This window comes from Cydia fagiglandana, chromosome 5 (genome assembly GCF_963556715.1).
Source record: "Cydia fagiglandana chromosome 5, ilCydFagi1.1, whole genome shotgun sequence".
Taxonomy (NCBI): Eukaryota; Metazoa; Arthropoda; class Insecta; order Lepidoptera; family Tortricidae; genus Cydia; species Cydia fagiglandana.
In genome coordinates, this window is record NC_085936.1 from 20,676,765 (window position 1) to 20,689,625 (window position 12,861).

Genomic DNA, 12,861 nt, shown 5'->3' on the forward strand with positions numbered 1-12,861 from the left:
ATATATAACATGATTAAAATCGACTTTTCACATCCCTGAAAGAGCACACATACACAGCCTGTGCGCATCAAGAAAGGCAACACTTGATTTGAAGTCCACCTTGTCAACAGTATGGTTGTCCTTTTTTGACAAACGGCATTTTTAAAAGAGCGAGGAGAGAGAAATGATACTAGTTGCTGCGCCGTGAAAGAGAACAGAAACGTTGGGCCCTTGATTGTTGAGCATTAGAGTTTTCGTTCGCCGAGACATCTATTGTCAACTAGCAGTACTGATAAATTCCGCTACCTGACGCTAGATGTCGGCTACGAAATAACGCGCGTTTTGCTAAGAAAACTGATGTATGGAGTTACCACTCTTTCTTTACTTATTATACTCTATGCTCGCATGTGAAATCGAGCCTGATGTATGCATGGTGGGTTTGAGAGAGTTTGGGTCTTCAGACCAGGCCAACTAAGGGCCCCCCCACATCTGGCGTCTTTCGAGCATCGGCGTCTGTCGGCGTCGGTCCAGCGCTATGGGAAATGACGTCGCTGCTCAGTTGCGTCGACGCTGCGTCGACGTTGCGTCGACGTCGGCCATAGAATTGTAGACGCCGACGCTCGAAAGACGCCAGATGTGGGGGGGCCCATATTAGATAATATTAGTAGCTCCCTTTGCCCCCTGACACACTATCAGTCTTTCAATATCACATTATTCGGATATTGACGAAGTATATATATCATAAATATCAAAGCATATCGCAAATAAAATTTAAACGATTTATTGACGCTTGATAATATTAAACATCATCAATTTTTCGCCAATTGGATTAAATTGCCCGATCGAATCAGGACGTGCGGACACAAAAGCCAATTTGGCTTTTTAAATTCAACCGCCGATAATGACCGATATTACCGATAAAATGAGGTGTGGACGCAAGAATACCAATTTGTGACGCCAGTATTTTCGTACTGGGGCATTTTTTCAATTTAGAGGGCTCTAATAGTACCATAAATCTAAAATTGGCGATTAAATTGGAGATTGACGCCAATTTCATCAAATCGGCCGAATTGATCATACCGTCTGGATAGCGCTTCATGATATAATGAAAGTGTAATACGGACCCAATACGGACCACAGAACTGCTGCTTGTCATTGCATTGTCAATGGTCAGTTCAGTGAAATGTCAAACGCAAAACGCAAACCGCCGAAGCTCGTCGTCATAATAGTCGTAACGTAACGAGAATAAAACTAAACAAATAAAAAGTTAATCAAGCAAGTTTTGACTAAAATTTAATGAGAAGTTCTAGTGCATCGTGTAGATAGTTATAGAAAGTCGGTTATGTGCTTGTATTAACAGTTATTTTGACATGGAGGGATCACAACGCTTGCAAATTTTGTTATTGTTTGTGGTATTTTCTCAAGCCCACTCCGTGCCGTATGATGGTATAGTATTATTTTACGATTCTTCACTTATATTAAAGCTTGGTTTCTAATACTTTAAGACTATGGTAAATATAGAGGTTATATTTTTTTAGGGTTCCGTACCCAAAGGGTAAAACGGGACCCTATTACTAAGACTTCGCTGTCCGTCCGTCCGTCCGTCCGTCCGTCCGTCCGTTTGTCACCAGGCTGTATCTCACGAACCGTGATAGCTAGACAGTTGAAATTTTCACAGATGATGTATTTCTGTTGCCGCTATAACAACAAATACTAAAAACAGAATAAAATAAAGATTTAAATGGGGCTCCCATACAACAAACGTGATTTTTGACCAAAGTTAAGCAACGTCGGGAGGGGTCAGTACTTGGATGGGTGACCATTTTCTTTTTGCTTTTTTTTGTTTTTTTTTTTTGCATTATGGTACGGAACCCTTCGTGCGCGAGTCCGACTCGCACTTGCCCGGTTTTTCATATTATCTCTATTTTTCACCGTTTTCCGTTTCATCATGTACATAACATAGACATTTAAGTCATTTTTTTTAATACATATTATCATTTGTGTGTGTAAGGACCCTAAGAACACTAAATATTCTGAAAGGTAAATAAATTATTTTAAGACAGTCATTCATTGTACTATGTTTCTGTCTTATTTATATACAATTTAGACTAACATTTCCTTATTGACTAACATTTTGCATGTTCGAAAAAAACTGGGACAAATGCGATTCGGACTCGCCCACCGAGGGTTCCGTACTTTTTAGTAATTGTTATAGCGGCAACAGAAATACATCATCTGTGTCATGAGATACAGCCTGGTGACAGACAGATGGACAGTGGAGACTTAGTAATAGGGTACCCGTTTTTACCCTTTGGGTACGGAACCCTAAAAAGTGTTGGCATTTACGGCATCAACAAGTATGGTGTAAAGTGCTAACAGCTAGACTTTATTCTCTTATGTCTTTATAAGCTAACTCTGACAAAGTGTGGCGATGCCATAGTTGATATAAAATTTCTATGAAAATATGATGTTTATCATGACACTCCCTCACTTTGTTGTTTTCAAGTTGATGCAAAGTTAGCTTAGATGGGTTCTACATGCAAGATTGGTTAAAATACATACCTATTTTCTTTTATTACAGTGCATTGGCTGAGCGGCTCACAGACCATAGACAGAGATATTTCATCTACAAAACAAAATATAGACATTTACTGTTACCGAGGCACATCCAAAAACATCTTGGCTCTATGGCAAACAGCCAAGGTAAGTTTTTAAAGTGATACAAACACAGATACATAATTGGAGTCACTATCTGAAGTAACATTGGAATATACATCTACCTGGTCTCTGATTTTACGTTCTGTTTTCAATTTGGCCAGAATTTTTAATTATGTTTGTATCCAACTGTTTTTTATATCATCAATAATAATTCTCTTACAGTTCCACATAAGGATAAAGAATGATGAATTCAGCCAATACCTTGGCACCAGCCCGGCCGAGGTGTACAAAGAGTACACGGAAGACAGCTACGGCTGGTCCGTGGTCAGTCCGTTCCATAAGAGGACCTACAGGACGATGGCTATAGACCTGTTCAATACTACATGCATGGCCATCAATACTAAACATAGGCACAGTATTGAGCTGCAGATTATTAGTAAGTGCAATGTGTTTAATGTAGATTTTAAATGTAAACTTGTTTTATAAGACTCTTTGTGATTGTCCTTTTGACTAACTTTCTAATATTTATTGACGAAATAGCATTTTAGGAACAACATTCATTAAAAATAAAAATACAGTAAACTAATCATTAAAATTAAGGTGTGTTTGCCTATCATTAAAATTAAAAATGTATTTGGGTCACATGTCACATACAAACATTTTCGAGTTTTTGATGCACATTGAAAGTTCTAATAAGTGCCACTGCCAAGAAATACATTTAAGTGTTGTGTCAAGATTGAGTGTTGTTACTAAACTCAAGTTCCTCCTACAGATGTAAATTAAAAAATTGTCTTGTAACAACATATAAATAAATGCCTAAATATCTTTTGTTTCCAGGGGTGGACATTTGGCGCGTGCTGCTAATGTTCCTGGGCGCGTGCACTGTGTTCTCATCGCGTGCGCTCAGCGGGAACCCGGTGTTCTTCTACCTGTGCGGGGTTCTCGTGGGCGTGTCAGCTTCGTTCATGGTGCTGGTGTATTATATCAGCAGACTTCTGCCTAGGGTAAGTAAACATACAGATCACCCTAAGAGGTGAAAATCGGGCTTGTGCTGCTAATGTTCCTAGTAAAAAAGAAATGAGAATTGATGAAAGTATCTTGTGGTTCTTTTACCTGTGCTACTTTCTACATAGTAAAATATTTTTAGTACACAATACAAAATAAAATAAAAAAAGAAAACTAGTTATAATGTTTAGTACAAAACTAATCTATGGACTGGAAAATATCGTGAGCAGAGTTTAGCCACCAAATTATAATCAATATTTTTTTTGAATAAACACAACTTTTTTTTTTGTTCTGTTTTGAACTGCCATCAGTCGGTATCGACTATAATCAGTTTTGCTGTATATAGGTATTGTTTTTGGGTTTTGGAAACCATCGTCTCACTTAACCACTACTTTCATATTGCACAATGTGCTTCCTTTTAAGTCTTTGCACTGTTTCAGTCTTGTCCAGTAATTTTGAAGCCAGTGGATTAGGATGCTTTGCTAAGCGCTCAATGTAATTCTTAGTGAATTTTTTGATCTCTTCCTTTATGGTGGGCATATTGAGATAGTCATGTACTTCATTGTTACGAGTGAACCAGGGTGCATTGGCAATCACACGAAGGATTGGCAAACACAACTTAACCTTTTCATAATCGCCATATCATCAAAATAATGCTATAATTTTTTCATGAACCCTAACCCATAGTATTTCTTTGCAGAAAACCTTAACATACGGCGTTCTGATCGGCGGTTGGACGGTCGGCGTGTACATCTTCCAGCAAGTATGGGAGAACATCCGAAACATTCTGCTGTCACACCAGACGTATCTGTTCTGGTACACGCTGGTCGTGGGGTTCATCAGCTTCCTGGTGTGCTATAGGGTGGGGCCGCCGAGGAATCAACGGAGCAAGAACCTTGTCATGTGGACGTTACAGGTACAATGCACCAATATTACTCTCTCTTTCTCTAACATCTTAGCATTTATCCTGGGTACGACCTCTGCTAGTAAGCAGCTTACCTAATTTTTCTCCACTTCTCCCAGTCTTAGGCTCTTAGGCAACTTTTGTAAAACAATTGGTGCGCAAATTGCAATAGGCCGTCTGCACCGGCTCTTATGCCTCTTACATCAGACACAATACACATCTGTTCTGGAATACACTTATGATGAGTTTTGTTAGCTCCTTAGTGTACTTTAGGACCAAACCACGACCAAACTTATTATTAGACTTATTTCGACTGGGATATGGACCGTGATTACCTTTTGTATTGTTTTTGAGCTCCCGATATTTCGACGCAGTAACGAGGGTAACTGAAGATAGCGAGTGAGTGTCAAAGTGTAGACCGCGCTCACAAAGGCTCAAAGGTAATCATGGTCCATATCCTGGTCAATGTAAATCTAGTGAGACTAACCGTGAATCATTCAAAACTGTTAACCCTATTATTATTAAATTGGGCCAAAATACTAATATTTCAAATTTCATCAGGGCATCGGCGTGCTAATGATGTTCTTCAGCAGCGAGTATCAAGAGGCGTCCACGGCCGTGGTAGCCGTTTGTCTCACAGTAAAATACTTCCCGCAGTCCGTGCTCAACTCTATTTATGGATATTGGTAAGACTCCCTTGTACTAATATTTTAATCTTTTGAACGCCACAGACGGCAATTGACGTCAACGCAAAATCGTGACAACGACAGCATTTGACGTCGATTGTTTTTTGATGAAAATCTACTGAAAAACACCCCACTTTTAGGTTGGCATTATTTATTCACAGAACTAAATTTTACCCCCGTGGCTTCAGTGGCACGGCAAATAGATGCGCCGTTTGGCGTTCAGAAGGTTAACACATATAATTTTTCGAATTCTTATGGCAGTTATGGCAAACATCTTGAAGGAGATGATTGCTTTTTACAAGCTTTTATTTAAAGGGCAAGGTCTGAATGTATGCACGTATGTTCGGGTCAAAACTTGCAAGCGAAATAAGGGGTTGTTCACAAAACACGCGAGGTGTTTTTGGCTACTTTTTGATCCCCCCTCCCCATGGTGATATTTGGTGACGTTTTTGGCTACCCCCCTGCTGCTGAGCTGATCTGATGTTGAACACAGGAGGTGGCCATGATATATTATTGCAGAAAGTACCTAGCGGAGCAAAATGCTTCAAAATTTTCAACATAACTTCGTTTTAATAAATGCAGCCTTGTCATGCCCGCTATGCAATAAACAAAATTCGACTCTATTACCTCACCTTACGTCTCATTTTCAGGCGGCGCAAGTTCCCGCCGAAGCCGCGACTGCTCACGAGTGAAGAGTACTACGAGGAGGGAGCGAGAGAGACGAAACAAGCTCTCGAGAGTTTGAGGAAGTACTGTTCTAGTCCGGATTGTGCGCAGTGGAGGATTATGCTCAAACTTAATGACTCTAAAAGGTTAAACATTTTTTACACCGTAACCGTGGCGAACAATCATACATTAGCTGTAGCCAATGCTTATGGACCCTAGCAATTCTAGGGGTATTACATGCGCGTTGCCGACCCTTTGAAAACCTATCCTCCTATAAAGACCTAGGTCCTACCTATAGTACGTTTGATGAAATTTAAATCCTATTCAATTGTAACAGAGTCGTTTTTGCTTTGTTTCGTTCCATTTTCCAACAACGCAAAATCAGTTCTATTTCCTACACTATAGGTTCAAATTTCAGTGGCAAATTTTGGATTTTACATATATATGGCTGGGCCTTAGGAGGTTATACATTCCTTATTTGAAGAATTCGTTAAATACCATTATCGCAAAAAACTGGGCTCTTAAGATATCATTCCACAGCCTTTCTACATACAGGATTTTTATTATGTTCGACATACCCGATTCTCGTAGCCACACTGAAATCGCAAAAATAAATTGGCTCTATCATTGAATATTTTTACGGTTTAGATTCACTTGTTTTAATAAGTCACTCACGCGACATGTTTCGGAGAGCCTAGGTCTCCTTTCTCGAGCACTAACAGTGCCAGCAGCGTTCACCTTGTATCCGTAAAATTGTTCAATGTTAGTATGTCTCACAACAGTTTAAAATCGATTGGTTGATAAAGTCCCTCTTGTATGTAGATGTTTAAGGCCTGCGCAAACCGGTGGAGCGCAGCGCAGATCACCGAGGAGCATTTACGCCGCGCAGCGCACACCGGCGAGGTAAAATCCCCCCCACATACCGACACCCCGGGGATGCCGTGTGTACTCTATCACAAGGGATTAGTGACTAGTGTGCACGAGTTCTCCCCCGTCGTCCCGGCGCTACTCCGGCGCACTCGGGAGGCCTCGGCGCATGCCGCGGGATGCCGCGGCATGCCGGCGCCTACCGCCGCAGTATCCTCTAACGTGCTCCTGGATGCCGCAGAGTAACAATCCTTCGTGATGCTCCGAGGTCGAGGCGTTTAAATTTATACCTGAATGTAATTGAAATAGAGAAGAATATACATTGATAATTTTAAAGCGATCTGCGCTGCGCTCCGCCGGTTTGCGCAGGCTTTTACAGGTTGCAAGAACGCAGAAGTATAATATTAATAAATATAATAAAAACTTGACATTGGTAGACAACTGTACATATTTAATCTAATCAAATTATAATTAGTGTAGGGTTGCCATAACTACTTATAGGGACGTCAACCGGGACACAATTGTACTGTACTGGACATGTCCCGGTGTACGGGAAAGTATGGCAACCCTATCAGTGGCGGATTTGCCCTAAGGCCGAGTAGGCCCGGGCCTAGGGCGGCAAATTGTGACAATAAATTCGCTAATGATAACAAGAAATAATTCAAAATGTAGTCAATATGATAGGTGCTGAGAAGGGGGCGACTACAGAGCCTGGGGCGTTGGGCGGCAAGGACTGCAAATCCGCCACTGAATCCTAAGTGGAATATTCTAAAATCTAAACGTTAGTTCTATTATCACAGATTCGCATCATTCGTCGAAGGCGACTCCCACCTAAGCGACGAGGAGATCCTCGACTACGAATCCTACGCGTTCTCGACGGAACCCCGACGGAAACCCGTCGCCAACTCCACCAGAATAGCCCCCCTGGACATATCGGACGATGAAGATATCACGGACGATGAAATGTGAACTTTACGGTGTAAGGTATAAGACTGATTGTTTGTTAGCTAGTTGAGTCTAGTCGTATTGTCGCAAGTAATGCATTTGACTTCAGAACTGCGGTTGTAGCATGGTCACATTTTTATTGTCTGTCACGTTCTAACAAGTAATTGCGAAAGTGACAGGTGATGAAAATCCTATCATGCTACCGCTGCAGGTCAATCTTTTAATTTTAAGATAATCTTTTTTTAGGGTTCTGTGAATTGGAACTCTAAGGCCCCATTCACACGACAGCGTTTTCAACGCGCGTTTGAATGATACAAATGAATAACCATGTATGTATTCACACGACAGCGGTGGCGCTTTTTATCAAGCGTTGTTGGATTTCCGACTTTAAGCCTTGGTCATTAAATCGAATTTAGAGTGTGGACAGATTCAAGCGGTTTTTTAACACGCGTTGAAAAGCTGTCGTGCGAATGGGGTAAGTGTCATGTCGGTCTGTCTATCCGTCCGCATAGCTCCCTATTTCACAGAAAAGAAACTATTAGGCGTGAAATTAGGGATGTAGTTTTCCGAGGTTCATTTTTTTTAATCGCTTTCCATTTGACCACACCAATATATAACCTGTTTAAAAATAACCTTTGGTTTTTGTTAAAAATATTTTCATAGGTCCTAGGTTGTAGGTACTGTGTGTAGGTCCTAGCTGTGAGTACCTCTACACCTAGAGATATAAAAACTTTTTATTTTTTTATTGTGATTGGCTATACGTTATACTCTTGCGCTTAATGACATAAAGATCTTTGTTTGTCTTGATTTTGTAAGTATTTTTGTAATTTTAGATAAGTATGCTAACTTAATATCATATTCCCATTAAAATGGAAGAATAAGGCATATATGTATTAGTGCTTCTGCTCTTGTTTTTAATTTTACATTATTTATGGTACTGTTTGTAGTGTTCCCTTTTTTTCTTTTGTGGCTTTGTAGTCTTTTAACATTTTACGATTAAATCAGTAAAGGCCTGTGCACACCGGCTGCGTGTGTGTGACGTGCACGTGCGGCGTTGTAGTATACAGATCCTTATGAGAGACGGCATACCGCTTGCGTGACGTGTGCGTGTGCGGCTCCAACATTTTAGTGCACGCGTACGTGCACGTCACGCACACGCAAGCCGGTGGCCACAGGCCTTAAATCTGCAATGCAATAATCCTGAAATTTTCGATCAATGCTTTCCTTGTACTGGTTTTTAAAGTGTTTTTTGTTGTTTTTTAATTTCATTTTTCTCGGATGGCGTATGAAATCAAACAGTCAATGCAATGAAAATAAAAACAAACGTAACTAGTTAGTAATAATTTAATTGTATAAAATCCTTGTTGATTTGTAAAATAATTGTGTCTTAGGCTAGCACCATTTAATAATAAGAATAATTTTATTAAATTTCTCTTAAAAATATCTCGTCAAGTGCACTTCAATTGATCCTCATTATTAATAATAATTAATATTATCTTGCGTGACATTGTTCAATTCGTTTTAAGATTTTGTATGTTTCATCCAGATGAATAAAGTTATATTTATTCACATAAATTGTTTTAATAACTTACAACACAACCAACACATATTTGTTTAAAAGTTAATACTTTTCAGTAATTATAATTAGTAAGATCATTTAGAGGCAGTATTTGAAAACAATTATACTTAATCTTAATTAAGAAAACACAAACATTCATAATTCTGACCAACAAATTAAGCATCTGGTACAGTCAAGTCTAAAAATATGGGTGCACTCATCATACTCAAAAATATATCCCATAGCTCTTTATGTCAGCGAATTAAGAACTATGGGGCTTATTTTTGAGTAAGTTGTATGCACCCATATTTTTACACTACTGTAATTTCATAGTTTGAGATGTTATGGCACACAGATTTCTACCTTTTTAATTTTATGCTATGTCCTCACATAAGTACAAAATAACATACGTCGAACTTCACTAACTCTACCACGCACTTAGCACAAGTAGGGACATAGATGTAATAATCGATATTAACAGAATTATAGATGAATTTATAGATGTAATGTTTAGGTATTAAAAACAGTTACGACCTATCGCGACGGCCTTGCTATCAAGCTACTTTCAAAAATAATCCAGCATAAGACTGATATAGGAATTTGAACCTTTTGTACTTTACTTAAAGTCCATATTTAAGCGTCAGCGCGCCCTTGACTCGCGTCCATTGGCCCCGCCATTTTAATATAGACCTTAAATTCTGTACATAAAGTTCAAACTCGTGTTAGAAACTTAAGATCTAGCGCGACTGGCCTTCTTGCTCTTATCCAGAGTTTGAGGCGGCGGCGGCGGGCGAGCCGACACGTGCCTGGAGTACAACACACGGTACGTTTCAGACTTCAGGTAGTCTAGGACGTGGCTGGGACCTAACTTGAGCTGGTCCTCGATGGGGGGCACCCAGAAGTTGCCTTCGAGACGGAGTACGGACTTGTTGCTGGCTAGGTCCATGCTTCCTGTGAAACAAGTTGTTTCTAGTAATTTTAAATTATTTTAAGTTGGACTGGAGTGTTCGGCGGTGATCTAACGCCCAGGGCTGTCTTAAACCATGCTGGGGCCCTTGGGCACATAAGAATTTGGGGCCATTTTAGGAAGTAAAGAAAGCGAATTAAACTAATATAATATAATTTTCTAATATAATTTTCTTTGTTAGTGTAATAATTATTGTTTTTTCTCTCTGTTATGATGTGTTTAAATTTATATTGTGTGTCATTGCAGCTGTCAAATAAATGATTTATCTATCTATCTATCTAATATTTTTGTACTATGATCTTCTACTTTATTACGGGTAATCAAATATACTGTTACTGTCTGATCTGGGGGGCCCCTGAGGATGGGGGCCCTGGGTATGGGCCCCGTGTGCCCTTACGGTAAAGACGGTACTGCTAACGTCGCACATCTAGTTATAATAGTACTAATGTGAAGACCGCTGTATATAGATACTTGAATTTTTTCTGAAGACTCAATGAAAATGCTCATGGGAAGGTAAACAATTACATAAACAAGTGTACTAATAGCAAAAGTTATTACGTTTATAGATAAAAATCTTTAATATTTATAAAGGAGCTTTTAACATAATGACTGGAGTTACCCCCTGTTGCATATAATAAAAAATATTTGTTTAAAGTTGAACTTTAATAGCTGCCAATAGAGTTGAATATCATATCCACCATATATGGCTATGTGCGCGTTAAGGGATTAAGTCAGAGATACAGTAAAGTAAAGTTACCTATTTCGGGCGGCAGTACGACAAGGCGGTTGCCCTGCAGATGCAGCTCACGAAGGCGCGCCAACTGTCCCAACTCGCGAGGTACCTCAATTAGGTCGTTCTCTCGCATTGATAGCTGGAACACGTGGAATGCATTAATCGATTGGTATTAAGAGTGTGAAAACAAACAATTTTAGGCTTAATACATTTCAAACACTTTCAGAACATACTCTAAAAATGGAGAGGCAAACAAAGATGGTAGTTTTAAATGCCTATAATTGGACATCAAGAAAAAAAAAAGACAGTTGAAGCCTTTGCTGACCAATGGAACATTAAAGTTTAAAGTAATGCCTTTGTTAAGTATCAATAAGGTGTGAAACATTGAGATTTTCGAATAAATATAATATAAAAGTCTATTTAAAGAGACAAACTATTCAAGTTACAGTAAAAAAATAACTTACAATCTGTAGATTCTTAAGGTTCCCAATTTCAGCTGGAAGCACCTCAAAGTCATTGTCTCCCAAGTACAGAGCCCTAAGGCTCTCCATCATGAAGAAATTCCCCGGCAATGTCTTCTCATTTAAGTTATTGTACGTAAGATCCAATATCTCCAGTACTGGAAACGCACCGAAGCCTCTCGGCAATGTATACAGCCTGTTAAGCGAAACATTGAGGATCCGGAGCTTGGGTAGTGAAGATAGGCTGACGGGCAGTTCTTCGATGTGGTTGTTGGCAAGATTCAGAATCTCCAAGTTCATCAAGTTGGCAAGACCAGCCGGGACGGTTGAAATCTTGTTGTGGCTCAGGGATAGGCGAGTGATGTTGGCAAGTGTGACTGAAATTAAACATCAATTTTCATTTACTTTGCCCTAAAGTCACTACAAAGTTTATTCGGATAATTTCAAATGCAATTAATTTATTTAAACTAAATGTATGATTCCAGTAATCTTAGTATTTTTACTGACTGTGTATTTCTGGAAAAATTATAAATAGGCAATAAAAACAGGAAAACTTATGAATAATTAATAATAATTATACATGCATAGCATTCCTTAATGGAAAAGCGACTGAGAAAAAAAAAACTAATTATATTTTTTGCATAAAAACAAAACATTTTTTTTTGTTGCTGACTAGGAGGTACAACAAGTCGGAAACCCTCAAAGATTGTTACATTATATATCTTTTATTTAAGATTTAAGAATATATTTCTAACAATAATATTACCTAAACCCTAAATATAATAATGATGCCATTGATGACCTAACTAGATCATGAATGAATATTAAATCATGCTAATTAAGTATAAAGATATAAATCCTTAGCATTTCTGTTAGATTTAATTGTTCCTCACTTATCACTCTTATCAGTCATTTATATTTTACAGTATTTAGGTTAGAGTGGGCGAGCTATACCTAGGTGCTAAACACAGACACACCCAAACGTCAAAAATACAGCACAACCAAAACGACTGAAAGCAAAAGTGCCCAAACTGGTTCTATAAAAGGATATATAACTGTACTCACACAACCCAGGTATCTCCTCCAGGTTCGAGATCCCTTTATCCACTAAATCTATCTCGGGATTGTTTATCTCCCGAGCTTCTTCAATAACTTTCTTAGCTTTCGACATCTTCGTGGTGTTTGGAATACAGGAAACTGGAGGATGGTGACTCATTGTAATATTTTCCTCCTACACCTTAGAACACGTTCCGATTGAACTAATTTCATAATTTATTGGTCATCTACGCTTAAAATTTGCTAATCAAATAGGAACCATAACTATTTGAGGTAAAGTTTATTTTACTGTGCATTTTTTTCATGTTGTAATAGCCATCTGTTAAATTTGCGTGGGCAGCAGTAGTCCTTTTCACAATTTTATACTTTATGGCAT

At 38.9% G+C, this 12,861-nt stretch overlaps 2 protein-coding genes across 2 annotated transcripts; one reads left to right on the forward strand and one right to left on the reverse strand.

Annotated features, from left to right (window-relative positions):
- The first annotated feature begins 1,170 nt into the window (after window positions 1-1,170).
- Window positions 1,171-8,936, forward strand: LOC134664625 (nuclear envelope integral membrane protein). The gene is made up of 8 exons (XM_063521356.1): window positions 1,171-1,425; window positions 2,561-2,682; window positions 2,860-3,073; window positions 3,475-3,641; window positions 4,343-4,558; window positions 5,108-5,232; window positions 5,883-6,044; window positions 7,566-8,936. Exons 1-8 carry the CDS (start codon window positions 1,350-1,352, stop codon window positions 7,732-7,734), a joined length of 1,251 nt encoding a protein of 416 aa, XP_063377426.1. The 5' UTR covers window positions 1,171-1,349; the 3' UTR covers window positions 7,735-8,936.
- A 104-nt stretch (window positions 8,937-9,040) lies between these two features.
- LOC134664626 (ras suppressor protein 1) lies at window positions 9,041-12,674 on the reverse strand. Its single transcript, XM_063521357.1, has 4 exons — window positions 12,495-12,674; window positions 11,433-11,806; window positions 10,993-11,107; window positions 9,041-10,219 (listed from the first exon to the last, which is right to left on the reverse strand). Exons 1-4 carry the CDS (start codon window positions 12,643-12,645, stop codon window positions 9,999-10,001), a joined length of 861 nt encoding a protein of 286 aa, XP_063377427.1. The 5' UTR covers window positions 12,646-12,674; the 3' UTR covers window positions 9,041-9,998.
- Between the last annotated feature and the right edge of the window lie 187 nt (window positions 12,675-12,861).